General features: G+C 49.7%; 1 protein-coding gene across 1 annotated transcript; it reads right to left on the reverse strand.

Annotated features, from left to right (window-relative positions):
* Window positions 1–290: 290 nt before the first annotated feature.
* TIMM44 (translocase of inner mitochondrial membrane 44) lies at window positions 291–27,915 on the reverse strand. The gene is made up of 13 exons (XM_080989053.1): window positions 27,782–27,915; window positions 25,304–25,408; window positions 24,780–24,950; window positions 22,702–22,782; window positions 17,952–18,101; window positions 14,892–15,031; window positions 13,625–13,710; window positions 12,026–12,118; window positions 9,946–10,070; window positions 7,462–7,512; window positions 4,706–4,795; window positions 2,929–3,039; window positions 291–1,161 (listed from the first exon to the last, which is right to left on the reverse strand). Exons 1-13 carry the CDS (start codon window positions 27,809–27,811, stop codon window positions 1,042–1,044), a joined length of 1,353 nt encoding a protein of 450 aa, XP_080845179.1. The 5' UTR covers window positions 27,812–27,915; the 3' UTR covers window positions 291–1,041.
* Between the last annotated feature and the right edge of the window lie 83 nt (window positions 27,916–27,998).

Consider the following 27,998-nt stretch of genomic DNA (forward strand, 5'->3'; position numbering starts at 1 on the left):
AACCAGAGCACACGGAAATGCCGTTTACCTTCCCGCCGGAGTGGTACCTATTTACCTACTTGCACTGGCGTGCTTTCGAATTGCTAGGTTGGCAGGAGCAGGGACCGAGCAACGGGAGCTCACCCTGTCGCGGGGATTCGAACCGCCGACCTTTGGATCGGCAAGCCCAAGAGGCTCAGTGGTTTAGACCGCTGCCTGTATGTGGAGAGAGCCCCATGGCAGGACAGCTGGTCAAGCTGCTCGCTCTGACCCCCCCACCCCCACCATACAAAGACACTGGGACAAGCAAGCTGGATATACGTATTTAATTTACAGAGGTGGTAGAAGAATCTATTGCCATGATACCACGTGCCCAGATCAGGCCAAATCCGAGTGTTTGGGGCAGGCAGGGTGTGTGTGTGTGTGTGTGTGTCTTGGGGCTGAGGGCCGTCACAACCCCTCACAGCTGCAGCCCCCTCCCACCTGCTCCATGTGCCAAGCTTGCAGCGGAAGGACAACTGTGGGGGGACGACGACAGGACCCTCCATTCCCCGGAGCAGCAACCCAAGCTGAAAGAACTTCCCCTGCCCCATAGAGCCATTCCCCTTCCTCCGCAACCGTAGTTCGGGCCTTTGACATACACCTGCAAAAAACAGGGTGGCGTGGCAAACGAGCGCCTCTTTGGTTCTGCTGCCGGGTGGGCACCGCCAAGGCCAGGTTGTCGCCCGAAGCGCAGGGGGAATGGGGACATCGAGCCGGGCTGCTTTGGCAAAGTGCACCTCGGACTCCGTAGCGCCGCAATCCGAAGCGGGGGTCTTTCCTCGCTTGTCCTCCCCGAGAACAAGAGTTTGGCACACTGCTCCAGTGTCAAGGAAACACCCCACGCCCGACTGCTGGCGGGGGGCCCCGCAAGTCTTTCCCCGCTGTCGGCCTTGGAGTTGGCACTCCCGCGTCCCCGGTAAAGCAGCGCCACACCCGAGTTGCCCTCCTGTCCGGCCTCCGTGCGAGGAAAGAGGCGCTGCTCCCGTCTTCTGGCAGAGGCGGGCAGAGGAGACGCCGAGCTCATAAGATCTGCTCAGTGCTTGATGCAGAAATGTCCAGCAGTCTCCAGGCGGCGTAAGGGTTGAGCTCGTCCGGGTCTCTGCAGAGGGCCCAAACGTAAAGCATCCGTAGAACCTTCTCCTGCAACGGGGGGACGTTCAGAGTTAAGGCCAGTTCACATCGCGGCAGGGGGACTAGGGTTATAACTTTTTGACTCCCTTCCCCCAACCCCAACCCCCACAATTTCCTGTATCAGAAACACTGGGAAAGGGAATACCGTATTTTTCGCTCTATAAGACGCACCAGATGATAGGACGCACCTAGTCTGGGGGGGAGGAAATAAGGGGGGGGGGAATTCTGAATCCCAGAAGCCAGAACAGCAAGAGGGATCTGGCTTCTGGGATAGCCTCTTGCTGTTCTGGCTTCTGGGATAGCTGGTCTAGCTTTGCACGAAGCCTCCGCAGGGCACGGGGAGCCTTCATCCCCGTGCCCTGTGGAGGCTTCTGGGACAGCCCGCGAAGCCTCCGGAGGGCAGCAGGATGAAGGCACCCCGCTGCCCTGCGGAGGCTTTGCGCCGCTAACCCTGAAGCTAGAACAGCGAGATGGAGCGCTGCGCAGCGCTCCGTCTCACTGTTCTGGCTTCTGGGGCAGCCCGTGAAGCCTCCCTCTCCCTGTTCTGGCTTCTGGCTTAGCCACGTAGCCTGCATTCGCTCCATAAGACACACACACACATACATTTCCCCTTACTTTTTAGAAGGGAAAAAGTGCATCTTATAGAGCAAAAAATACAGTAGGTCTTCTCAGTTGTGAAAAAAGTCACTCTGGAATGAAAAGCTCGGGATGAAATGAACTCCGGAATGAAAAGCTGGAATCGCCATGCATATAACTCATAAGTATTTTTTAAAACTTTATGGAACTGTTTAGAACTTTTGCAGCTGCCTGAGACTTCCTAAACCTGTATTGGGAGAATCGCCGGAAGCAGGAGCCATCCTACTCTGGATTCCCAAGAAGTAATCGGTGCGCGCAGAATGCGCAATCCAAGTGAGGCGGGAACATTGCGTCGAATGCAACGGAAACAAAAGACAAACCGCCACCTCGGTTTAATCTAAACAATAATAGGCGATGTACGATGTGCAAAGCGCCGTAGAGGTATTAGAAAACTTGCAAGCTCTGCTTTTCCTGTACGCATGCTATGCACATTGCATAATACGGTTACATATACAAAAACTGGTTCATTGATTTCGGGGTGACCTTCCCCCCCCCCCAAAAAAAAAGATTTGGAAATGACGGTTCATTCCTTTGTTTTTAGGCAAAAGTTCATCTAACTAAGCTGCAGGAACATGAGGTTGTAAAGAGGTTATAATCCTAACGGGCAGCACCCTGCTATTTGATAATACCGTACCTTTTCATCTATAAGACGCACCCATGTATAAGAGTATTTCGGGAGACTCAAATTTAAGAAAATGGGGGAAGATGGCCCAGAGTTGTTGAACTTTTCGTACAGGGAATTGCAAAAAAATCGCTCACCCGTATGTGTCAGAAAATCCACCTCCCATCGCCAACAGAAGTTGCCAATCGCCCGCCCAACTGCCGGAGCGTCAACCAATCAACACCACCCGCTGACACAGCAACCAATAACATGCACAATAGCCACTGACAGCCGCGGCAGCAGCCAATCAAATGTCCACCCTATGAACTGTCCATGTATAAGACGACCCCCACTTATTAGCATGCTTTTTAAAGCAAAAAACATAGCCTTATACATGGAAAAGTACGGTAATCACAGTTGCTTTGGGAACCCGTCTGTCAGGAGAGGTCTGTCTAGCCTAGCCCAGCAGGTTGGATACAACAGAAGGTTAAATAAAGGCAGCTAACAAGATCTGAGTGCGCAAGGGAAATTTTACTCACCGGGTCTCCTTCCACGACTTCCCCTTTCTGGTTTTTGATCACCATGACTAACTGAGCTTGGAAAGTGATGATCAAGACGGGTCCCTGCTCCATCATCTTGCCCATCGCGAGCTGCAAAGCGGAGAAAAACTTCAAGTTACTAGTCCATAGCGGTGCTGGGTAGCTTGGTCGATAGAGCGCAAGGCTCTTTTTTTTCTTCCAATTTTTTAAAAAAAAATTCAAAAATTCAAAACAAACAAACATACACACACACACACACACACACACACACACACACATATACATCCTGTTTAAATCTTGGTAACATTATTAAGTGACTTCCTCAAATCCCCTTGGCTGAATTTCATTATATATCATTTTAACAGTTTTCCAAAATTGATTTTCTCAAAAACTTAACTTGATTGCTTAACATCTTTCATTCTTTCTAATTTACGGTAACTTTAAACATCTTAAATCTTATGCTTACATATTTAAATCCTAAGCCTATCTATTATTTGCAAGCTTTTCCAATTAAGTTATCTTAACATCTTTAGCTAAATATAGGTAAAGGTAAAGGGACCCCTGACCATTAGGTCCAGTCGTGGCCGACTCTGGGGTTGCGGCGCTCATCTCGCTTTATTGGCCGAGGGAGCCGGTGTACAGCTTCCGGGTCATGTGGCCAGCATGACGAAGCCGCTTCTGGCGAACCAGAGCAGCGCACGGAAACGCCGTTTACCTTCCCGCCGGAGCGGTACCTATTTATCTACTTGCAGTTTGAGGTGCTTTCGAACATCTAGGTTGGCAGGAGCAGGGACCGAGCAACGGGAGCTCACCCCATCACGGGGATTTGAACCGCCGACCTTCTGATTAGCAAGTCCTAGGCTCCACGGTTTAACCCACAGCGCTACCCACGTCCCATGAGCCAAGTGTAGTTCAGTGATTAAGAAAAAACCATGGCATCAGTGAAGTTAGCTCTTTATTCAAAGAAGGCAAGACAGCGCAAGCAACTGTTCCCAGTAGGTGTTGGCCTAATAGGTAAAAGGCCCTCTGGACGGTTAAGTCCAGTCAAAGGCGACTATGGGGTTGTGGCGCTCATCTCGCTTTCAGGCCGAGGGAGCCTGCGTTTGTCCACAGACAGCTTTCCGGGTCATGTGGCCAGCAGGACTAAACCGGTTCTGGTGCAACGGGACGGAAACCAGAGGGCATGGAAACACCATTTACCTTCCCGCCGCAATGGTGCCTATTTATCTACTTGTGCCAGCGTGCTATCAAACTGCTAGGTTGGCAGGAGCTGGGACAGAGCAATGGGAGCTCACCCTGTCGCGGGGATTTGAACCGCCGACCTTCGGATCGGCAAGCCCAAGAGGCTCAGTGGTTTAGACCACAGCGCCACCAGCGTCCTAATGAGGCAGTTGCAAGGCTATTGCGCTCTTCCAGCTCTCCTCCTCTCCAGGCTCTGCTATTAAGACTCTGCCACTGGACAGGAGGGAGCGAAAGAAGAAGAAGAAGAGTTTGGATTTGATATCCTGCTTTATCACTACTCAAAGGAGTCTCAAAGCGGCTAACATTCTCCTTTCCCTTCCTCCCCCACAACAAACCCTCTGTGAGGTGAGTGGGGCTGAGAGACTTCAAAGAAGTGTGACTAGCCCATGGTCACTCAGCAGCTGCAGGTGGAGGAGCGAGGAATCGAACCCGGTTCACCAGATTACGAGTCCTCCGCTCTTAACCACTACACCAGACTGCCCCTTTGACTGCCAGATGTCCCAGTCCAGGCCAAGAAAGGGAGGCAGGCACTCACGTCTACATTGTCGACGTCCAAAATCCTGGAGTGGAACTGAAGCCCCATCACTTTCGCTTGCTGAATCGGGTGTGCCAGCTGGCTGTAAGTCTGAAAGAAGTTTTTCCCATAGTATTTATTTATGAAATTTATATATATAACCCTTTCCTTCAAGGACCTCAAGGCGGCGCACTTGGGTCTCTCCCATCGCTGGGCAATATCAGCTTTTCAACACTGGAACAAGCAGCAGCAGCCCAGCAGCCACCAGGGCCGGAAGGAGGCAGCTGGTTTTTCCAGATCTGCCCCCTTTCTCAATGGTTTCTTCCTGTAATGACTGCAGCCAACCAACAAAAGAGAGACAACAGGGGAAACTACCGTATTTTTCGCTCCATAAGGCACACCTAGTATTTAGAGGGGGAAATCAAGGGGGGGAAAGCCTGTCCGCTTCTCCCAGAGCTTCTCGGGGCTGCAGGGGGAAGCCCGGGTCCCCCCCCCACCCCCACCGCCCCAAAGAGCAAAGATCCATCCTGCTGGCTGTCTTGGCTTCCTCTTTAGCCGCGCGCAACCTCTCCAGCCAGGAGAGGCTGCGCGCAGCTATGGCAATTCCCCCACCTCCCGCAAAAGCCCACAGGAGCCGCACAGCCTTTAAGGAGCGTGCGGCTTCTGCGGGCTTTTCTACGAGGAGGGAGAAGGGACTGAGTGGCCGCGTCAGTCCCTTCTCCCTCCTGGGGAAAAGCCCCCAAGAGCCGCACGGAGCTTGGGGCTTTTCCTGCCTGCCTCCCCCTGCATTCGCTCCATAAGACGCACACACATTTCCCCTTACTTTTTAAGAGGGAAAAAGTGTGCCTTATGGAGCGAAAAATACGGTAATTTTCTGGGTCTCTCCTGGTCTTTCAGTTTATCTGATCTTGCTCCCTCCTTCCATTGTTTCTGCTCAAAAATGGGTGCCACCAAGCAGCAGGGCAGAAACAAGCAAGGAAAAACACGGAAGAAAGCATATTAACTCTGCAGTGTTTATAGTGAAGTTTGGGCATAATTCCTTGTGTGCAGATATATGAATTTTCACATACTGAGCAGGAAGACAGCGGGACCTGTGTGCAGTGGTGTAGCCCGGGTTGCCAGTGCCCGGGACGGCGCAGGAGGAGGAAAATGGACTGAGTACGCATGCGCATTTAACGGCCTAACAGCGTCTGCACCACACAGATCGCAGCTGCAGAGGTTGTCGGTCTGCATTTCTTAGTGTAGAAAGTATTTGATCTGATCTTTCCCATTCTACTTAATTCACGAGGGTTCTGGAAGCTTCTGTGTGAAAGGAACAAGCAGAAGGTTCGTGAGGTTTGGGTTATTCCTTCAGAGAAGCGGAGTACAGCTGGTTTAAACCGGTTCTGTTACCTCTTCTGTCAAGGTCATGCTGACTATAAGAGTCAGGCCAGGAGACTGGACTTCACTTTCTGTTTCTATCTCTTCTCCTTCTGGTGTGGTGTTCTGTACATAGTATGCTTAATATTAAGGTTTTAGTCTTATAATAAGTTACTCTAAGTTTAAGTCTACTGCAACTGGATTTCTTATGGACAGGGCCAATCCTGAATGTATTGGATTTGTGACCATTATGGGCCTCGGTCAAGTATACCTGAAGGAGCGTCTCCACCCCCATCGTTCTGCCTGGACGCTGAGGTCCAGCGCCAAGGGCCTTCTGGCTGTTCCCTCACTGCGAGAAGCAAAGCTACAGAGAACCAGGCAGAGGGCCTACTCGGTGGTGGCGCCCGCCCTGTGGAACGCCCTCCCATCAGATGTCAAAGAGATAAACAACTACCTGACATTCAGAAGACATCTTAAGGCGGCCCTGTTCAGGGAAGTTTTTAATGTGTGACAGGTCTCTGTGGAAGCTGCCCAGAGTGGCTGGGGAAACCCAGCCAGATGGGCGGGGTATAAAGAAGTTGTTGTTGTTGTTGTTGTTGTTGTTGTTGTTGTTGTTGTTGTTGTTTGCCTTCAGTAGCAGTAAAACTCTGCTGGGTGAAATACAATTGCCTCTAGTCTGTTTTTGGGAATCCCGCACAACGGGTTTAAGTTTTACTCTGCTAGCTATACGTCGGAGTTCTGCTCTGGATCAATATTGAGTAGAATTCCTTGACGGAGGTAAGAAGAGTTGTTCTTGTCCCTGGTTCGAAAGGAGAAGCCGTTTTCAATGGAACCCAGCTGTATGGAGGCAGCGCCGGGTGTTGAATTTTTGCGCCCTGACAATTCTGCACCTGGGGCAAGTGCCCCGGGGGCCCACCACCACGCTACGCCACTGCCCATGCACACGAAGTTAAAAAGAGCATCCTTGGATGTAATCTGGCAACCTACCGTATTTTTTGCTCTATAAGACTCACTTTTCCCCTCCTAAAAAGTATGGGGAAATGTCTGTGCATCTTATGGCGCGAATGCAGGCTGCGCAGCTATCCCAGAAGCCAGAACAGCAAGAGGGATCGCTGCTTTCACTGCGCAGCGATCCCTCTTGCTGTTCTGGCTTCTGGGATTCAGAATATTTTTTTTCTTGTTTTCCTCCTCCAAAAACTAGGTGCGTCTTATGGTCTGGTGCATCTTATACAGCGAAAAATACGGTACCTTCTTGTAGAGGCTAGCCAGGAGCCTTTGGGAAGCGTGCGAGCAATGTGTGAGCTCTCATGTCCTCGCAATGTTTTTTGGGACACTCCTGAATGTCAGGATGGAAAGATGGCAACCACCCACGAACCCCGCCAGGACCAACCACGCCATCTCCCGGGGCAAACACTCACCGCCTCGTAACACCAGTCCTTGAGGATGTCCAGGTCTCCGGTTATAATGGCCTAAAGAAAGGAGGAGAGGCAACAGAGCATCACACACAAGGAGCTGCGACCACAGAGGGACAAGCAGAAGGACAACGGAGAGTACACGAAGGGCCTAAGGGCTGTAGGCTCGGAGTAGAGGGACTGCTTGGCATGCAGAGTTCCCAGGTTCAACACACAAACACACACACACACACACACACACACACACACACATTCCAGCATCTCCAGGTAGAGGTAGGAATGCTGCTCTGCTCTAAACCCCAGAGAGCTGCTGCCAGTCTGGGTAGACAATATTGAGTCAAATGCACCAATGAACCTGACACTGTACGAGGCAGGTTCCGATATTCCTAAATCTAAAACTTTCCCCAAACTCTCTTCCTTGCATCCGAGTTCTAATAAAGGTTGTAAAATCAGAGAACTGTAGAGTTGGGAAACCAAGAGTCATCTAGTAATATACCGTATTTTTCGCTCTATAGGACGCACTTTTTCCCCTCCAAAAATGAAGGGGAAATGTGTGGGCGTCTTATGGAGCGAATGCAGGCTCCTTGGCTTCACGGCGACGCACCTGACCTGGAAGCCGGAGGAGGAACAGAAGGGTCTCCTTCTGTTCCTTCTCCAGCTTCGCTGAAGGGGCATCGCCCCTTCAGTGAAGCGCCTGTCCTGGCTTCTGCCTTAGCCCTGCGCAGCCTCTTCAGGCAGGGGGAGCCTTCATCCCGCTGCCCTGAAGAGGCTTGGCGCGGTTGTCCCAGAAGCCAGAACAGCCACACGGTATCCCAGAAGTCAGATCCCTCTTGCTGTTCTGGCTTCTGGGATTCAGAATAATTTTTTCTTGTTTTCCTCCTCCCAAAACTAGGTGCGCCCTATGGTCCGGTGCGGCCTATGGAGCGAAAAATACGGTAAGAAATACCGTATTTTTTGCTCTATAAGACTCACTTTTTCCCTCCTAAAAAGTAAGGGGAAATGTGTGTGCGTCTTATGGAGCGAATGCAGGCTGCGCAGCTATCCCAGAGGCCAGAACAGCAAGAGGGATTGCTGCTTTCGCTGTGCAGTGATCCCTCTTGCTATTCTGGCTTCTGAGATTCAGAATTTTTTTTTCTTGTTTTCCTCCTCCAAAAACTAGGTGCGACTTGTGGTCTGGTGCGTCTTATAGAGCGAAAAATACGGTAAATAACAACAACAATAATAATAATTTATTATTTATACCCCGCCCATCTGGCTGGGTCTTCCCCAGCCACTCCGGGCGACTCCCAACAGAATATTAAAAACACACCTAAAAGTACAACCCCCTGTCATTCCCTCTTGTCCTCTAATTCCTTGCAAGGGACCCTTTCCTTCTCGTATGTATCAGTTCCATTGGGCAAGGACAGCACTTTCAGCTTAAGGTGTTTTTTTATGTTTTGCTTTTGCTGTTTTACTGTGCTTGTGTAACTGCAGGAGAGCACAGATGCCGGAAAGACAGGGAAAAGCCAGCCAGCCTCTGGCTCCTGGGCCCTGACTCCAGACAGAGATTGTTTTTGTTCCTTTGAACTGCCCCGAGACCTCCGGGTATAGGGTGGTATATAAATTCAATAAATAAATAAAAATGAATAGAGAAAGATCCTGCCTCATCCCTCCTTTCTCTGGACTTGGACACCTTCCTGAAAGCCATCATTCAGTTTGTACAAACTTGACAACACACACTACGCTTCTGTTATAAATTCATAGAAAATCAACCATACATCGGATCTGCACTGTTCCACTTTTATTTTACTCCATGAAGGAAGGACTACAAAATGGGGAAGGTTTGATACAGGGCAGCCATAATCCCTTGAGCATCCCTTGAGGCCCTGCCCAGTTGCTACGCCAACCCTGATGGTCCCAGACAGAAGACCATCAAGGTCACAAGAACTTGCATATAGGAGTGGATTCAGCACGGACTGGAACAAAGGACAATGATCAGCTCTTCCCTCTGGGGGCAGGAAACTGGAAACTCCCCTCTGTCACCTGGAAAGTACTCATGGGGAGGGGGGAAAGGAGGAACCAGCCAGGTGACACGATACTCAGGTTACCTCCACAACTCCTCCCTCAACCCCTCCTTTTTGTGATGTGGTTGTGCCGTAGTTGTGATGTAGTCATAGGGGTGTAGTTTGGGGGATTTGTAACTAATAAAAGTTGGGGTCTTCTTTTGTTCTGGACTTCCATTTTGCTTCATCTTGTTGCGGGTGGGAGTCCTGTCGCGACAGTATCCAATAAAGGCCAAGCCTACAGGCTGCTGTTTTGCTCCAAGTTATCCTGGTTGGTGTCTTTGTTTTTGTCCAAGGGAGCCCTCGGATTTCTCCGTTTTAACAGCTGTGATGCCAGGGCCACTTCCCACATTGCCGCCTTTGGGCGACCCACCCCTCCCTCGCTGCTTAGGCACACAAGACACCCCTGCCCCCCAGCCGTCTCTCCCCACCCGCACCCCAGACCTGCCTCTAGGATGTTGGGGATGATGTCGTCCTCGCACTGCTTGAGGAAGCGGTCCTTGTCGAAGTTTGGGTCGACGCGGAGGATCTCGGTCAGGACCCCCGACATTTCAGTCTTGGAGAACAGCCCGCCTGCCGATACAATCAGAGGCAACAGAGGGTTGGCATTTGGAGGGGATTCAGAGTGACGTTGGGGGTGTGTGAGAAAAAGGGCCAGGGCTTCAGGAGGCCTCGACTTTAAGCAAGGGCTTATTTGTGGGGCCAAAGGGATGGGTGAAGATGTTGGGATGCGTCTGGGGAGACGGGGGCATTTGACAGGCCCCCCCAGCTGGCTCCAGCCACTGGCCGGCAGCCAGGCGAACTCCGGTTTTCGGAACAGCATCACTCAGCGACACAAGCCTCAGGGACCTGTAGAGACCTGACACACTCTTATCAGCAGTGTGAATAAATCTTCACAATGGAAGTGGCGGACAGAGACATGAGTAAGCATTATTTACAGGCGTTTATTCAGCACAATAAGGGACGCAGGTGGCGCTGCGGGTTAAACCACAGAGCCTAGGACTTGCCGATCAGAAGGTCGGCGGTTCGAATCCCCGCAATGACGGGGTGAGCTCCTGCTGCTCGGTCCCTGCTCCTGCCAACCTAGCAGTTCGAAAGCACGTCAAAGTGCAAGTAGATAAATAGGTACCGCTCCAGTGGGAAGGTAAACGGCGTTTCCGTGCACTGCTCTGGTTCGCCAGAAGCAGCTTAGTCATGCTGGCCACGTGACCCGGAAGCTGTACGCCGGCTCCCTCGGCCAGTAAAGCGAGATGAGCGCCGCAACCCCAGAGTCAGCCACGACTGGACCTAATGGTCAGGGGTCTCTTTACCTTTACCTTTATTCAGCATAGTTCAGGAACAAAGGAAGAAACATGTCTGCTTCCCTTCGTGTCCAAGCAAACAACCGGATAGCAAAAGCCATATACAAACGGAAGTTCCCAGCAGACTGTGCTGGAAGTAAACAGGCGTGTGACACACAACAGTCATGCCTGTTCCTTCTAAGGTGGAACGGAACTATATCCTAACAGAAGAATCACTCAGCGATCCAAAACTCTCAGCTTTGCTTCCCTATGCCGTGAAAAACCAAGCTGTTAGTCCTTAAGACCATGGGATGGAGGGGAGAAACCCTGTGCGCGGCATCTGGAAGAAGCCAGAGAGAGACACAAGTGGGCTTCTTCCTACAGGTGCCTAGACAACACTTCAACCGCTAAACCACAATGCAATACAGGCATCATCCCACTTATGAGCAGTCGACAACGTGCATTACTGGGAAACAGATAGATAGGTCTGAACCGGGAAATGGCAGAAGAGAGCTTGAGAGTCCTTGTGGCTCATGAGGAGACCCTCCTGGAGTCCGGAGAGTAAGTCAGTGAGGGCAGAGGAAGCCCCAAAGGGACTGGACGCGCTGTGGGGCTTTGTTTACACTGCTCAGCCTCCCCGCCGTCTAGCAGCTGAAATGTGGGGTAGCGCAACAGCCGCAGCCTCCTTTCCACCCACCCTCCGGTCTCCAGTCAGCCCCAGAGCTTCAACTCTAGTCAGAGAGGGAGTTCTGTGCAGAGGGGGGGGGGGTGGAGAGCCATTTACCGTACTTTGCGAACCATACGGAGACCTGATGGCAAAGGTAAAAGGTAAAGGACCCCTGGACGGTTAAGTCCAGTCAAAGGCGACTATGGGGTAGTGGCGCTCATCTCGCTTTCAGGCCAAGGGAGCCAGTGTTTGTCCACAGACAGCTTTCCGGGTCAAGTGGCCAGCAGGACTAAACCGCTTCTGGCACAACGGGACACCGTGACGGAAACCAGAGAGCATGGAAACGCCATTTACCTTCCCGCCGCAGTGGTACCTATTGATCTACTTGTTTTCGAACTACTGGTTGGCAGAAGCTGGGACGGAACAACGGGAGCTCACCTCACCTCGTCGCAGGGATTTGAACCACCGACTTTCCGATCGGCAAACCCAAGAGGCTCAGGGGTTTAGACCACAGCACTACCCGCGTCCCTATAGGGCCAGCCAGCAGCACTTGAAGGGGAAAGGCAAGGAGAGAGACTCACCAATGAAGTCTGTCACCTTGTCCGTCACAACACGAGAGGCCCGGATGATGGCATTGTCGCTCTCGTCATATTTCATTTTCATTTCAAAGAACCCTGTGGGGAGGGGGACAGAATCAGCAGCGGCCTCAGCCCCATTCCCTCCACCACCACCCCAAAAAAATCCACTCTGCATGGGGGCATTCCCCCCATGGTGAAAAGGCCCAATGAGGCCTGACTTACTTACTTACTTACTTACTTACTTACTTATTTCCCGCCCATCTGGCTGGGTTTCCCCAGCTACTCTGGGCAGCTCTCAACAGAATATTAAAAACACGATAAAACTTCCCTAAACTGGAACTTTCTTTATGTATGCTACAACAGCAGCAAGAATACTTATTGCAAAGTATTGGAAGACACAAGATCTACCCACACTGGAGGAATGGCAGATGAAAATGATGGACTATATGGAATTGGCGGAAATGACTGGCAGAATCCGAGACCAGGGAGAAGAGTCGGTGGAAGAAGATTGGAAGAAATTTAAAGACTACTTACAGAAATATTGTAAAATTAATGAATGTTAGAATGATGACGGATTGAAGTTAAGCGGTTTCTAGCAGTAATGGTTAAAAGAATTGGAAAAATTGGTTTTTAATAGGTAAAAATTTAATGTTATAATATATTAAGATTAAAGATCAGGATTAAAAAGGAGGGAAAGGAATTGCTGGATTAACAAACTGAATTGGAATACAAAAGAGGGAGGTATGAGGAGGTCCGGGAAACAAGTAAATGTAAAAGAAGTGATGAAAAGATGGAATTGTTTTTAACTGTTTTTTCTTTTTTGTACTTTGTATTGTGTATTTTTCTTTTTATTGTTAATTTTTTTATTAACGTGATCCTTTTCTTGTGAAATTTTAATAAATATCATTTAAAAAAAAAAAAAACTTCCCTCAACGGGGCTGCCTTCAGATGTCTTCTAAAAGTCAGAGAGTTCTTTCCTTGCCATCTGCTGGGAGGGCGTTCCACAGGGAGGGCGTCACTACCAGGAAATCCTTCTGCCTAGTTCCCTGTTACCTCACTTCTCGCAGGGAGGGAACCGCCAGAAGGCCCTCGGTGCTGGACCTCAGTGTCCGGGCTGGACGATGGAGATGGAGACGCTCCTTCAGGTATACAGGACCGAGGCCATTTAGGGCTTTCAAGGTCAGCACCAACACTTTGAATTGTGCTCAGAAATGTACTGGGAGCCAACGGAGGCACATCTGTCAGCTTTCAGATTTGAAAATAAGGGATCAGCAGCCTCACCTGTCCCGGGGACAGCCTACGGGATATCTAACAATCTGGGATAGCAACGGGAAGCAGTGCTGGAATAAGGGAATTTCCCGCAGGGAGGGTCCCACCACTGAGAAGGCCCTCTGCCTGGTTCCCTGTAACCTCACTTCTTGCAGTGAGGGAACCGCCAGAAGGCCCTCGGAGCTGGACCTCAGTGTCCGGGCTGAACGATGGGGTTGGAGACACTTGCCTCCCTCACGCATGGCACTGGGCCCTGCCTAACTCAGCCTGCGTTTACAGGACCAGGCAGGGGAGAAGACACGGGGAGGAGCTCTCCCTGCAGGCGCCGCTTACGGTTGAACACCACGTTGTTGTCCTTGAACTCCTTCCACTGCTGGTACCATTTGGAGTCCTTGTGGAGTACAACGCCCATCGCCTCCCTGGAAGAAGGGGAGGAGCCAATGAAGGGGAGGGAGGAATAAAATTTTTTTTATTATTATTTTTAAATTTCCATACCCCCTATACCTGCAGGTCTCAGGGCGGTTCGTAGCATAAAGCACAATGGAAAAGCACAACGTGCATAGCAAAAATAAAAAAAACGAGAGCAGCCCAATATTCCCTTCCTTACCCCCAACACGTTTTAAAAGGGGCATCGGATGTCAATCAGCCTGGCTGAAGAGGAATGCTTTTGCCTGGTGCCTAAAAGTGTATAATGAAGGCACCAGGTGAGCCTCCCTGGGGAGGGAATTCCACAGACGGGGAGCCACCACATAAAAGGTCCTGTTCTCGTGTTGCCGCCCTCCGGGCCTCTCAAGGAGGTGGCACATGGAGCAGGGCCCCTTAGACAATTGCAGGGTCTGTGTAAGTACATAATATGCATTTTATGTTTTAATATTGTGATTTTATGCTGTGAACCTGAGCCTTGCAGGTTTAGGGGCGGTGTGCAGATTAAATAAATAAAGTGCCAGAGACTGGACCTGGGGCTTTCTCTACGCAAAGCACTTGAGCTTCTTCCCACCCTGAGAGGAGCTGCTTTTCAATAATAATAATAATAATAATAATAATAATAATAATAATAATTTATTATTTGTATCCCGCCCATCTGGCTGGGTTTCCCCAGCCACTCTGGGTGGCTTCCACAAATACCAAAAATACACTAAGATGTCATACAGGGCTGCCTTAAGATGTCTTCTGAATGTCAGGCAGTTGTTTATCTCTTTGCCATCTGATGGGAGGATGTTCCACAGGGTGGGCGCCACTACCGAAAAGGCCCTCTGCCTGGTTCCCTGTAGCTTTGCTTCTCGCAATGAGGGAACCGCCAAAAGGCCCTCGGCGCTGGACCTCAGCGTCCGGGCAGAACGATGGGGGTGGAGACGCTCCTTCAACAAGTCACAGCCCCCATCCATCCGTTTCAGCCTTGCCTACCACGACCGGCAGCAGCCGTAACAGAGGGGCTCCTAGCAAAGACCCTGTCAGAGCAATACTAGGGTCCAGAGCTTGCCCCCGGCCTCCATCGACCCCCATCCTCTACTGCACGCCGCCAGGCTTCTGCCTCCAGGGAAGCAACTGGCAGCACCCAGACACCCCTGCAAACCGCACCCCCTTCCCAGCCATCACTCACTCGTTGGCTTCAAATATCCTCTCTTCCTTCAGCCTCTCGCCAGCAAACTCTGTCCGCTTCCGGAGCCTCTCCGGCCGCTTGTAAGGCCCCGTCTGGCCCAGGACACTCTCGTCGATCTCTTTCTTGACCGTCTCCACGCCCTGGAAGAGCAAGGGGCGGTTACAGCGGAGAGGGCAGGAGTCCCGCAGACTCTGGGAGTAACTGGACAGAGAACACCTGAGTTGGCAAACCCAACCCTGGAGGGTGCATTTGTCCACCCCGTCCCTCAACCACAACCGCCCTGGTGTTTCACTGTGCGGCCCGAAAAAAGCCCTTTCCTGCTTTGGCTGGCTTTAAAAAAAATTAAATAGACCTGCATTTCTTTTCTTCTTCTTTTTAAATAATTGTTATTGATTTTTGCACAAACTTTCCAACATAACAACTCGGAAACCACATGACAAATCTTTGGCTATCGCAGCCTAAGACTTCCTTCAAGCCCTTCTAATGGTTTTCTAAATTTCTTTCTAATTTTGCTTATTACAGCGGATGCTCGGGTTGCGAACGTGATCCGTGTGGGAGGAACGTTCGCAACCCGCAGCGGCACGTCTGCGCATGCGCGGGTTGCGATTCAGCGCTTCTGCGCATGCGTAACCGCCGAAACCCGGAAGTAACCTGTTCCAGTACTTCCGGGTTTCGGCGTGTCCATAACCCGAAAAAACGCAACCTGAAGCGTCTGTAACCCAAGGTATGACTGTAAAGGTGAAGGTAAAGGGACCCCTGACCATTAGGTCCAGTCGTGGCCGACTCTGGGGTTGCGGCGCTCATCTCGCTTTACTGGCCGAGGGAGCCGGCGTACAGCTTCCGGGTCATGTGGCCAGCAGGACTAAGCCGCTTCTGGCGAACCAGAGCAGCGCACGGAAACGCCATTTACCTTTCCGCTGGAGCGGTACCTATTTATCTACTTGCACTTTGACGTGCTTTCGAACTGCTAGGTTGGGAGGAGCAGGGACCGAGCAATGGGAGCTCACCCCGTCGCGGGGATTCGAACCGCCGACCTTCTGATCGGCAAGCCCTAGGCTCTGTGGTTTAACCCACAGCGCCACCCGCGTCCCTGGTACCATGCTTATTACTATAAATCCAATCTTACATCAGCTAATCTTAATCCTTTTCACAATAATTTATAAAATCCTCCTTACAAAACTTCTTGTAACCCTACAAGTGATGTTAAGTAAGATCTGCATTTCTTCTTTTTTTTTAATCCAGTGCCTCTGATCTAGCTGCTGATCTGCCTCTGCTCATCATACTGTGATGTATCCCTCACATCAGGGCAGGGTGCAGGAAAATAAAAACGAAAAGGTAGAAAAAAACGCTGGAAGCAGAGCAGGGGAAACATTAAAATGAGTGGCAGCCCTGGTGGACATTTCGGACATGTTCCAGGGATGTCCAACACTAAGAAGCAAATACGCCTCTGTGTGATGTCTGCTAAAAGAGCGTTACGCAGGGGGAAACTGAAGGCGCTGTCTCTGGTGTAGGACAGCCAAGCCTCTCTGTAACAAGGGTGACAATTAACTCTACAACTAATCCAGAATGCGGCAGCTAGACTGGTGACTTGAGGCGGCCGCTGGGACCACATAACACCGGTCTTGAAAGACCGACACTAGCTCCCAGTACGTTTCAGAGCCCAAATTGCAGTGTTGGTGCTGACCTTTAAAGCCCTAAACGGCCCAGGCCCTGTACCTGAAAAAGCATGTCCACCCCCATCATCTAGCCCGGACACTGAGGTCCATCTCCCAGGGTCTTCTGGTAGTTCCCTCCCTGTGGGAGGTGAGGGTACAGGGAACCAGACAGAGGGCCTTCTCGGTGGTGGCGCTCTTTCTGTGGAACACCCCTTCCTGTGAACACACCGTGTTCCCAAAGCGGGACCTGCCTAAAAAACGGCCTGCTGTGTGAATGCAGGGAGCAATCTACTGTATTTTTCGCTCTATAAGACACACCGACCATAAGACGCACCTAGTTTTAAGAGGAGGATAACAAGAAAAAAATATTCTGAATCAAATGTTGTTGGAAGAGACTTTGCGCGGCTATCCCTGAAGCCAGAACAGCAAGAGGGATTGCTGCGCAGCCTGCACTCGCTCCATAAGACACATTTCCCCTTACTTTTTAGGAGGGAAAAAGTGTGTCTTATAGAGCGAAAAATACGGTATCTTACAGCACACGTAATCGGCAGTAACGTTACCCATGCACTAAGCGAGGATATCTGTTAACACCAGGTATAGATGGCCTTACTTGGGAGTAACAAGCTTTGTTTTAAACCAGTGGGTATTGCCCCCTTGATATTGAGGGACGATTTCCAATCATCGTGGGAAAGGGAGGTCATTAATGAGGTTCAATCCTGCGGATTGTCTCTCCTTTACTTCGAGTCTATGACGTACAATCAAGCTAGAGCTGTGATCTCCCGGAGACTGAGTGACATTGCCAGACAAGAGGACATAGCCCAGGTAAAACCAGGGATGTTCCTAGGGGACCAGATTTATCGGACCATACCAGCCCCCTACCTTGCAGAAATCCACTATGTGGAATACCGTAGACTTCTTACAGCGGCTAGATTAAATGTCCTTGACTCTGCGATATTGTGGGGAAGGTACAGGGGAGTACCATACGCCCAGAGAACTTGTCATTGTGCCATGGGGGTGGTTGACTCCACTGAACACATTCTCTTGACTTGCCCTTCTTATGCAGAGCTTAGACAAAATTTTATAGACCCACTCCTATGTCAATTCAGCTCCCTACCCGGAGAAAACCAGGTTTTACACTTGCTGAATAACGCCACTAGAGCTATACCTTCCTTGGTGGCCAAATTTCTTTTCTTAGCTTTTAAGCGTCGCAAGACTATAATTGACTGTATCGATATGGGGCTATCTGTTTAGCCCATTTTAGTGTTGGCTAAGTTTTAAAATCTTCCTGGATGTTTTTAACTGTGTATTGACAAAATGTACTCTTTTCTGACTGACGGTCGAATAAAAAGGATGATGATGACTTGGGAGTAAGGCGGCAGCCTGCCACAGGCAGAGCACAGTGTACCTGGGAAATGGCCTTGAACGCTGCCGTCCGTCCCAGCTTCTCTCCTCCTCGGGTGACCGATTCCGCAGACTGCTTCGCGGTTTTGGTGGCTTCTTCCATACCTTCCTTTATCTTCCGGCCGATATCGCTCTTACTGACTTCGTCGAGGCTCTGCAGCCAAAGGGAAAGAAGCCCTTAAACGAGGCATGCCCAAAGAGGGGGACACAGGGGCATGAGCCCCATCAAACAGCAGCCTTCACCCTACTAATGGTGAGCTCCCAAATATATATTTCCCATCTTCTATATACTACTACGCCACTGGTATGCAAGACAGAAGAAGAAGAGTTTGGATTTGATATCCCGCTTTATTACCCTAAGGAGTCTCCAAGCGGCTAACAATCTCCTTTCCCTTCCTCCCCCATAACAAACACTCTGTGAGGTGAGCGAGGCTGAGAAACTTCAGAGAAGTGTGACCCAAAGTCACCCAGCAGCTGCATGTGGAGGAGCGGGGAATCGAACCCGGTTCTCCAGATTACGAGACTACCGCTCTTAACCACTACACCACACTGGCCTCTCTGAGAGGGAATCTGCAACGCCCAGGATCATCTGGGGGACATCATGTGCTTTAAATGCTCACTGGATGCACTTTAAATCATAGCATCCTAGAACTGTAGAGTTGTGAGGGACCCCAAGGGTCATGTAGTCCAACCCCCTGCAATGCAGGAATCTCAACCCCAAAACCCATGGCAAGTGGCCGTCCAAGCTGTGCTGAAAAACCTCCAAGGAAGGAGAGTCGACCGCCTTCCGAGGGTTTTCCTCCCCCTGTCAAACAGGCTCAGAGACTTCAGAGATGTGTGACTAACCCAAATATTATTATTATTAAGAGTTTGGATTTGATATCCGACTTTATCACTACCCTAAGGAGTCTCCAAGCGGCTAACAATCTCCTTTCCCTTCCTCCCCCACAACAAACACTCTGTGAGGTGAGTGGGGCTGAGAGACTTCAGAGAAGTGTGACTTAGAATCATAGAATCATAGAATCATAGATTTGGACGAGACCACAAGGGCCATCAAGTCCAACCCCCTGCCAAGCAGGAAACACCATCAGAGCACTCCTGACATATGGTTGTCAAGCCTCTGCTTAAAGACCTCCAAAGGAGACTCCACCACACTCCTTGGCAGCAAATTCCACTGTCAAACAGCTCTTACTGTCAGGAAGTTCTTCCTAATGTTTAGGTGGAATCTTCTTTCTTGTAGTTTGGATCCATTGCTCCGTGTCCGCTTCTCTGGAGCAGCAGAAAACAACCTTTCTCCCTCCTCTATGTGACATCCTTTTATATATTTGAACATGGCTATCATATCACCCCTTAACCTCCTCTTCTCCAGGCTAAACATGCCCAGCTCCCTTAGCCGTTCCTCATAAGGCATCTTTTCCAGGCCTTTGACCATTTTGGTTGCCCTCCTCTGGACACGTTCGTTTGTCAGTGTCCTTCTTGAACTGTGGTGCCCAGAACTGGACACAGTACTCCAGGTGAGGTCTGACAAGAGCAGAATACAGTGGCACTATTACTTCCCTTGATCTAGATGCTATACTCCTATTGATGCAGCCCAAGGTCACCCAGCAGCTGCATGTGGAGGAGCGGGGAATCGAACCCGGTTCACCAGGTTACGAGACTGCCGCTCTTAACCACTGCACCACACAGGTAAGTAATTCCAGAAGCACAGGTTATTCACAGGTGTGCCAGTGACAATCGAGCGTCAACGAAAGCGAACAAATTTCGCCCCCCGGGTGAACTGAAAAGAATGGCCACAAGTGAAACAGCTGAACCCAAGTATTACAGCAGCACTCAGACAATACATCTCTCTGCAGCTTAAGCGTTAATCATAGTCCCAACGTTTGAGAAATGCAGGCAATGTACAGTGTTCCCAAATACCCATCACAAAACTAGGCCAGGCAGCATCTGGTTTTCAGCATCGTGATACATCAGCAGCTAAATATCACAATGTACCGATATATCACAATGTCTGAAATTCTGGGAGCATTTTGCAACAGGGATTTCCATTAGTGCAAGCAGTTTCTGAGCCCTGGGTGTAACACCACACCTAAGATTTCAGATTAAAACTGCAAAATGGAAGGAAAGGAGGACCTTTTTCTGCCTCCCCACTTCCAGCTACTCTCTGAAGACTGGAGAAGAGACCCTCTCAAGAATATTGGGGGGATGGGCAGGGGAAGGACTAGACCAGGGGTCCGCAAACTTTTTCAGCAGGGGGCCGGTCCGCTGTCCCTCAGACCTTGTGGGGAGCCAGACTATATTTTGAAGGAAAAAATGAACGATTTCCTATGCCCCGCAAATAACCCAGAGATGCATTTTAAATCAAAGGACACATTCTACTCATGTAAAAACATGCTGATTCCCGGACGATCCGTGGGCCGGATTGAGAAGGCGATTGGGCTGGCCCCGGCCCCCGGGCCTTAGTTTGCCTACCTATGGACCTAGACGGTGTGAAAAATGAACATAATATTTTAACTGCAGTTCATTCATTTTCAGCTTTGTATTCTTGTTATTAAAAAAGCGCACCTAGATGTTCCGTTGTTGCGCCCATAACCTAGGTTTTAAGGTGCAATTTAGCTCCTAGCTTTCGTATATCAGTTTCTAACACTGCCGCCCTCCTCTCAGCTGAGCAAGGCAATTTGAGCCGGCGATATATCATGGCTTCCTGACCGCTGCCAGCACAGCACTGGCAGGCAAGCAGATTAGAGCGAGATACGCTGGGCTTGCAGCAGCCAGGGAGCTGCAACATATCACTAGCTCAGTCTGAAAGCAGTACAGTGGTACCTCAGGTTAAGAACTTAATTCGTCCCGGAGGTCCATTCTAAACCTGAAACTGTTCTTAACCTGAAGCACCACTTTAGCTAATGGGGCTTCCTGCTGCCTCCGCGCCACCAGAGCACGATTTCTGTTCTCATCCTGAAGCAAAGTTCTTAACCCGAGGTACTATTTCTGGGTTAGCGGAGTCTGTAACATGAAGCATATGTAACCTGAAGTGTATGTAACCTGAAGCGTATGTAACCCGAAGTACCACTGTATTGCGGTTTGACCGTCATACCAGTTTCAGGCAATTAATTGCAATACCGCCCAGCTCTAAACAAAACATATTCTGAGCAGCATATGAGAATCACTTGCTTATGTTTATTTCACTTCAAACGTCAATTTTCCGCCTCTGCAATCTGCCACAGCCTTTACAGCCAGCATCCTCAGCTAGCCAAAGCACTAGCATCCAAGCACAACAGGGATCCGGCACACTGCTTGCGCAGCGAGTCGATTTAATATTTGCATTCTGCTTTTCCCCCCAACAACCAATTTTGGGCTCAAAGCGGCTCACAATCATCACAATACCGCCAAACGAACAACAACAAAAATAAGGCCGCTGAAATACCAAACACAACAGCATATAAATCAAACAAGAAATCCATCGAAACAATTGCTATGGTTCGTGGTTAACTCAATAGTATTGCCAGGATAGTGTTGCAGACCCAGATTCAAATTCCCCCGCTCCGTCATCAAACTCATGGAGTGATCCCGGGCCAGTTACAGTCTCTTAGCCTAACCTACCTCAGAGGGCTGTTGTGAGGATAAAATGTGGGGTGAGGAGAGAGGAACTAGGAATGCCACTTTGGGTTTCTCAGAGAAAAAGTGAGATTATCAATGCAATACAGTGGTACCTTAATTCGTTCCGTTCTTAACCTGAAACTGTTCTTAACCTGAAGCACCACTTTAGCTAATGGGGACTCCCACTGTTGCTGTGCCGTCAGAGCACAATTTCTGTTCTCATCCTGACGCAAAGTTCTTAACCTGAAGCACTATTTCTGGGTTAGCGGGGTCTGTAATCTGAAGCGTATGTAACCCGAGGTACCACTGTAAATGATTACATAAAACCTGAGGCTTGCTGAACTACCAGGTATACTCGGCCCAGTATACCTGAAGGAGCGTCTCCACCATCGTTCTGCCCGGACACTGAGGTCCAGCTCCGAGGGCCTTCTGGCGGTTCCTTCATTGCGAGAAGCAAAGCTATAAGGAACCAGGCAGAGGGCCTTCTCGGTAGTGGTGCCCACCCTGTGGAACACCCTCCCAGCAGATGTCCCAAGAGATAAACTACCTGACATTCAGAAGACATCTGAAGGTAGCCCTGTTCAGGGAAGTTTTTGATGTGTGACATCTTAGTGTATTTTTGGTCTTTGTGGAAGCCCCCCAGAGTGGCTGGGGAAACCCAGCCAGGTGGGCGGGCTACAAATAATAAATTATTATTATTACAAGAAAAGGTCCATGTGGATCTAAAACATTTCAATGAAAACTGAAAATGTAAGCGGCACAGAAATCCGACCAACTGTGGGAGGGGCAGGCGAGTGGGAAGGAAGGAAATGGGAGAGGAAGGAAAGGGGAACAGCTGGCTGGCAGGCACCCGCAGCACGGTCACTTCACACTCCCAACGATTTCTTGCAGACGCTGCCTGCCTTTTCTCATTCCAGCCTTCCTTGTTATCTCCCTTTGATACTTCCCCTCCCCAATCTCCGGGACAGGGAATAGTCAGAAATGTAAAACAAAACCAGGGGCTGAAGAGCTGTAGCCAACTAAGTCTCGTTCGAAAGCAGACCTGTGGAAATGTATGGACCTCCGTTAGCCATGCCCATTCATTTCAGTGGGTCTGCTCTGAAATATAAGCAACACCAGACATAACCCTAAATATCCATCATATATGAACGCATACTTACGTCTTTGACAGTGTCCGTGATTTCTCCAAATTTCTTTTTAAGGACTTCAGAGGTCTTGACTGTCTCAGACTCTATTGTTTTCTGCAGTGGAAGGCAAGACAACAGAAGCAAATCAAACTCTCCCTCTTATTATCGTCTATTATTATTTTACCAAAGCATCCTGTGGCTGTTACGGGGGATTACATTGTATGTTCTTGTAACGACCAATAGGGATGGATGTCTTCCCTGTCTCCTTTTTATGTTGTTGTTATTTAATTTGCATTTTGTTTACTTTGAATCATTGTCTTTTAGTCATTTGATTGTATTCACACTGTTTTGCCGTTAGCTGTCCTGAGCCCCAATGTGGCAGAAAGGATGGATGCAATTTATTTATTTCTACGCAAACAAAACAATGAGGACTTAGAAATCTTCCCTGTCGTAAACAAAGGCTGCATTTCGCTGGATGCAATAGTAAAGGTGAAGGGACCCCTGACCATTAGGTCCAGTTGTGACCGACTCTGGGGTTGCGGCGCTCATCTCGCTTTACTGGCCGAGGGAGCCGGCATACAGCTTCTGGGTCATGTGGCCAGCAGGACTAAGCCGCTTCTGGCGAACCAGAGCAGCGCATGGAAACGGCGTTTACCTTCCCGCCAGAGCGGTACCTATTTATCTACTTGCACTTTGACGTGCTTTCGAACTGCTAGGTTGGCAGGAGCAGGGACCGAACAACGGGAGCTCACCCCGTCACTGCGGGGATTCAAACTGCCGACCTTCTGATCGGCAAGTCCTAGGCTCTGTGGTTTAACCCACAGCGCCACCTGCGTCCCTTGGACGCAATAGTACAGGCCAATTTACAAGGCTGAGCTAAGACCCCTCAACTCTAATATAAGCCCCTATGACTCAGTGCGGAAGGAGACATTACTTCGAAACAATGCCTTTCTCTCCCATCAATCAGAAGCGCCTGTGGAGCTGAGCCACTAGAAAGCTGCACTGCTAACCAGGAAATCCCTGGCTCCCTGTGGACATAAGCAGGACTTTGGGTGAGCCCAACACAATACAGGAATTAACACGATGAAGGATTATAAAAACAGCTAATGTGAAGTGTCTGGACTTCCAAGAAAATTCATGTAGAGCACTGTGGCCATTTGAGCTGCTACATATTATTGATGCAGCCCATGTGTCCCTGTGTACTTAAAAAGTAGAGACATTGCCTTGCCAACAAAGGTCCGTATAGTAAAAGCTATGGTTTTCCCAGTAGTGATGTATGGAAGTAAGGGCTGCACCATAAAGAAGGCTGATCACCGAAGAATTGATGCTTTTGAATTCTGGTGCTGGAGGAGACTCTTGAGAGTCCCATGGACTGCAAGAAGATCAAACCTCTCCATTCTGAAGGAAATCAGCCCCGAGTGCTCCCTGGAAGGACAGATCCTGAAGCTGAGGCTCCAGTACTTTGGCCACCTCATGAAAAGAGAAGACTCCCTGGAAAAGACCCTGATGCTGGGAAAGATTGAGGGCACACGGAGAAGGGGACGACAGAGGACGAGATGGTGGGACAGTGTTCTTGAAGCTACCAGCATGAGTTTGACCAAACTGCGGGAGGCAGTGGAAGACAGGAGTGCCTGGCATGCTCTGGTCCAGGGGGTCACGAAGTGTCGGACATGACTAAGCGACTAAACAACAACAAAATGTGTCCCTGGACTACACAACTCCCACCCTCACCGAGGGCCTTCTGGAGGTTCCCTCACTGCGAGAAGCCAAGTTACAGGGAACCAGGCAGAGGGCCTTCTCGGTAGTGGCGCCCTCCCTGTGGAACGCCCTCCCACCAGATGTCAAAGAGAACAACTACTACCAGACTTTTAGAAGACATCTGAAGGCAGCCCTGTTTAGGGAAGCTTTTAATGTTTGATGTATTACAGTATTTTAATATTTTTTTGGAAGCCGCCCAGAGTGGCTGGGGAAGCCCAGCCAAATGGGCGGGGTATAAATCATATGTTATTATTATTATTATTCTCTTTTGCTCTGGTCTGCAACTCCCAGGAAGAGGAAGAGAAACGCACCAGAGAAATCAAGCCTCAACTGCATGAAGGAAACAGACTCACGTATTTCCGCCTCGCTTCCTGCAGGGCCTCCGACTCTTCCAACTTCTTCGCTTCGTCTCTGAACCTTTTAATACTTTCCTTCATCTCCTTGTTTTTGGCCAGCTCCTGCTTAATATTCTCCACAAAGCCGGATATAAAACCTTTCCGGCCTCCGGAGGAGGAACATCGAGCCTAAAGAGAAGTTTTCTGGCGTTAACAGTGTAAAGCAACTTCCTTTTCAAATTGGCCCTTTTATTCAGAAGTACGAGGTCTGGAATCTTACTTTTTTCTAAAAGGAAGGGCCATAGCTCAATTGCAGAGCGTCTATCTTGCATGCAACAGGTCCTAGGTCCAATATCCAGGTAGGAAAGATCCATTGTTTAAAAGCCTAGAGAGATGCTGCCAGTCAGAGTGTTTATTTATTGCTCTTGGGGGAGGGTTCCTCCCTCCCTCCCAGCCTGGCAGTTCTTGCTCTGCAATGCCCAACTCTCAGCAACTGCCTCCGCTACAGTTATGCACAAAAAGGTTTGATTTGCAAAGCATACCTGGTACAGCTCCAATGCAGGTCTGCCAGTTCGATGCACGAGGAAAACATGGTGCAAGGGGCCTGAGCTTCGTCTGGATACAAGCCATACATTTAAAAGGCATTTCTAGGAGGAGAAAGATAAGGTGCTCTTGTTTAATAGTGCTTGCTAAACAGGCTTGTTGAGGGATGGATAGCAAAGAGGCCAAGCCTCCAAACCTCATTACCATTACTTTTCCCTAACAGAAACAATCAGCCACATGAGACCCAGTAGTTAATTTTTTAAAGGAATAGGTGAGGGGGCTGTATTTGTCTTCACCTCCAATAAAATAACAACAACAATAATTTATTACTTATATCCTGCCCATCTGACTGGGTTTCCCCAGCCACTCTGGGCAGCTTCCAACAAGAGATTTAAAAATACATTAAAAATATAGAGGGAGAGAGAGTTCTCATCTTTAACACTGGATGGGTGTGTGTGCTTTTTAAATTATTTTTTAAAAGGCACTCTGAACATGCTCAATGGCATGCTCTTCCTAATGTGTTTTAAATAATACAGACCAGTATTACTTTTTAATATGGAAGTATTCGGCAAAAGGAATGAGAGGTATCTGCACATGCTCAGCAGCTCCCCTCCCCTTTGTCAGGGAGCCGGAAGAAAAATCCTCAAGGAAAAGCAAAAGAGAGGGGAACTCAGGGGTCTCTCCCCTCCCCTTCCTCATGGGGCCCAAACGTCTCAACAGAAAGAGGGTCTGTTTGTTCCTTAGCAGCACCGTCTCAACGGAAGGATGGGAGGGCCCTTTGCACGTGCTCAGGGGCTATGGGGTTGTTAGTCAAACGAGCATGCGGGACGAAGCAGCAAGGAGCATAGCTGTCAACGTTTTCCCTTTTTTTAAGGGAAATTCCCTTATTCCGAATAGGATTCCTCGCAAGAAAAGGGAAAAGTTGACAGCTATGGCAAGGAGCAAGCTGGATTTAGAAGAGGCAGAGGAACCAGAGACCAAATTGCAAACATGCGCTGGATTATGGAGAAAGCTAGAGAGTTCCAGAAAGACATCTACTTCTGCTTCATTGACTTCATTGACTATGCAAAAGCCTTTGACTGTGTCGACCACAGCAAACTATGGCAAGTTCTTAAAGAAATGGGAGTGCCTGATCACCTCATCTGTCTCCTGAGAAATCTCTATGTGGGACAAGAAGCTACAGTTAGAACTGGATATGGAACAACTGATGGGTTCAAAATTGGCAAAGGAGTACGACAAGGCTGTATATTGTCTCCCTGCTTATTTAACTTATATGCAGAATTCATCATGCGAAAGGCTGGGCTGGATGAATCCCTAGCCGGAATTAAGATTGCTGGAAGAAATATCAACAACCTCAGGTATGCAGATGACACAACATTGATGGCAGAAAGTGAGGAGGAATTAAAGAACCTTTTAATGAGGGTGAAAGAAGAGAGTGCAAAATATGGTCTGAAGCTCAACATCAAAAAAACGAAGATAATGGCCACTGGTCCCATCACCTCCTGGCAAATAGAAGGGGAAGAAATGGAGGCAGTGAGAGATCTTACTTTCTTGGGCTCCATGATCACTGCAGATGGTGACAGCAGTCACAAAATTAAAAGACGCCTGCTTCTTGGGAGAAAAGCAATGGCAAACCTAGACAGCATCTTAAAAAGCAGAGACATCACCTTGCCAACAAAGGTCTGTATACAGATGGGTAGCCGTGTTGGTCTGCCATAGTCGAAATAAAAAAATTCCTTCCTGTAGCACCTTAAAGACCAACTAAGTTAGTTCTTGGTATAAGCTTTCGTGTGCATGCACACATGGTTTTCCCAGTAGTGATGTATGGAAGTGAGAGCTGGACCATAAAGAAGGCTGATGGCCGAAGAATGGATGCTTTTGAATTCTGGTGCTGGAGGAGACTCTTGAGAGTCCCATGGACTGCAAGAAGATCAAACCTCTCCATTCTGAAGGAAATCAGCCCTGAGTGCTCACTGGAAGGACAGATCCTGAAGCTGAGGCTCCAAGACTTTGGCCACCTCATGAGAAGAGAAGACTCCCTGGAAAAGACCCTGATGTTGGGAAAGATGGAGGGCACAAGGAGAAGGGGACGACAGAGGACGAGATGGTGGGACAGTGTTCTCGAAGCTACCAGCATGAGTTTGACCAAACTGCGGGAGGCAGGGGAAGACAGGAGTGCCTGGCGTGCTCTGGTCCAGGGGGCCACGAAGAGGCGGACACGACTAAACGACTCAACAATGGCAAGGAGGGGGAGCCCCTCTGCACATGCGCAGGGGCACCACCTCCTTCCTCGCGGTGCCTCGGCAGCACGACCGGTAGAGCCCTCTGCACGTGCTCAGGGGCACGCTTTCCTTCGAAATGGGGCTTGAGTCCAATTACCAGGCCCTGGCTCGGGGAGGTTTGGGGAAGGAAGGTGGGGAGCCCCCCCCCAGACACACACGAAGGCGCCCCACCCCCCTCGCCCCGTCCCCCCTTACCCGGCAACCCCACAGCGCGGCCGCCGCCATCTTTCCAAGAGGGAGGGAAGGAGCGCGTCGACCTTCCCGCCGGCGCCTCCCGATGACGTCAGGGGTTGAAAGCGCCGGGCGTCCCCCGAGAGCAGCCGGCGCGCAGGCGCGGAGAGGCGCTCGCTCCCCATTCGTTGTCCCGGTTGCCGCGGCAACGGTCATCCGGGTCTTTCTCGAAACGCTCTTC

Source organism: Podarcis pityusensis (assembly GCF_964106645.2).
Source record: "Podarcis pityusensis genome assembly, chromosome: 18".
Lineage (NCBI taxonomy): Eukaryota > Metazoa > Chordata > Lepidosauria > Squamata > Lacertidae > Podarcis > Podarcis pityusensis.

Excerpts from the sequence above, each read along its gene's own strand:
- TIMM44 (XM_080989053.1), bottom strand. The coding sequence starts at position 27,811 with ATGGCGGCGGCCGCGCTGTGGGGTTGCCGG. Across the intron at positions 10,071-12,025 it reads CAAGGTGACAGACTTCATTG|GCGGGCTGTTCTCCAAGACT; the intron begins GTGAGTCTCTCT and ends TTGTATCGGCAG. Across the intron at positions 7,513-9,945 it reads TCATCCCCAACATCCTAGAG|GCCATTATAACCGGAGACCT; the intron begins GCAGGTCTGGGG and ends TCCTTTCTTTAG.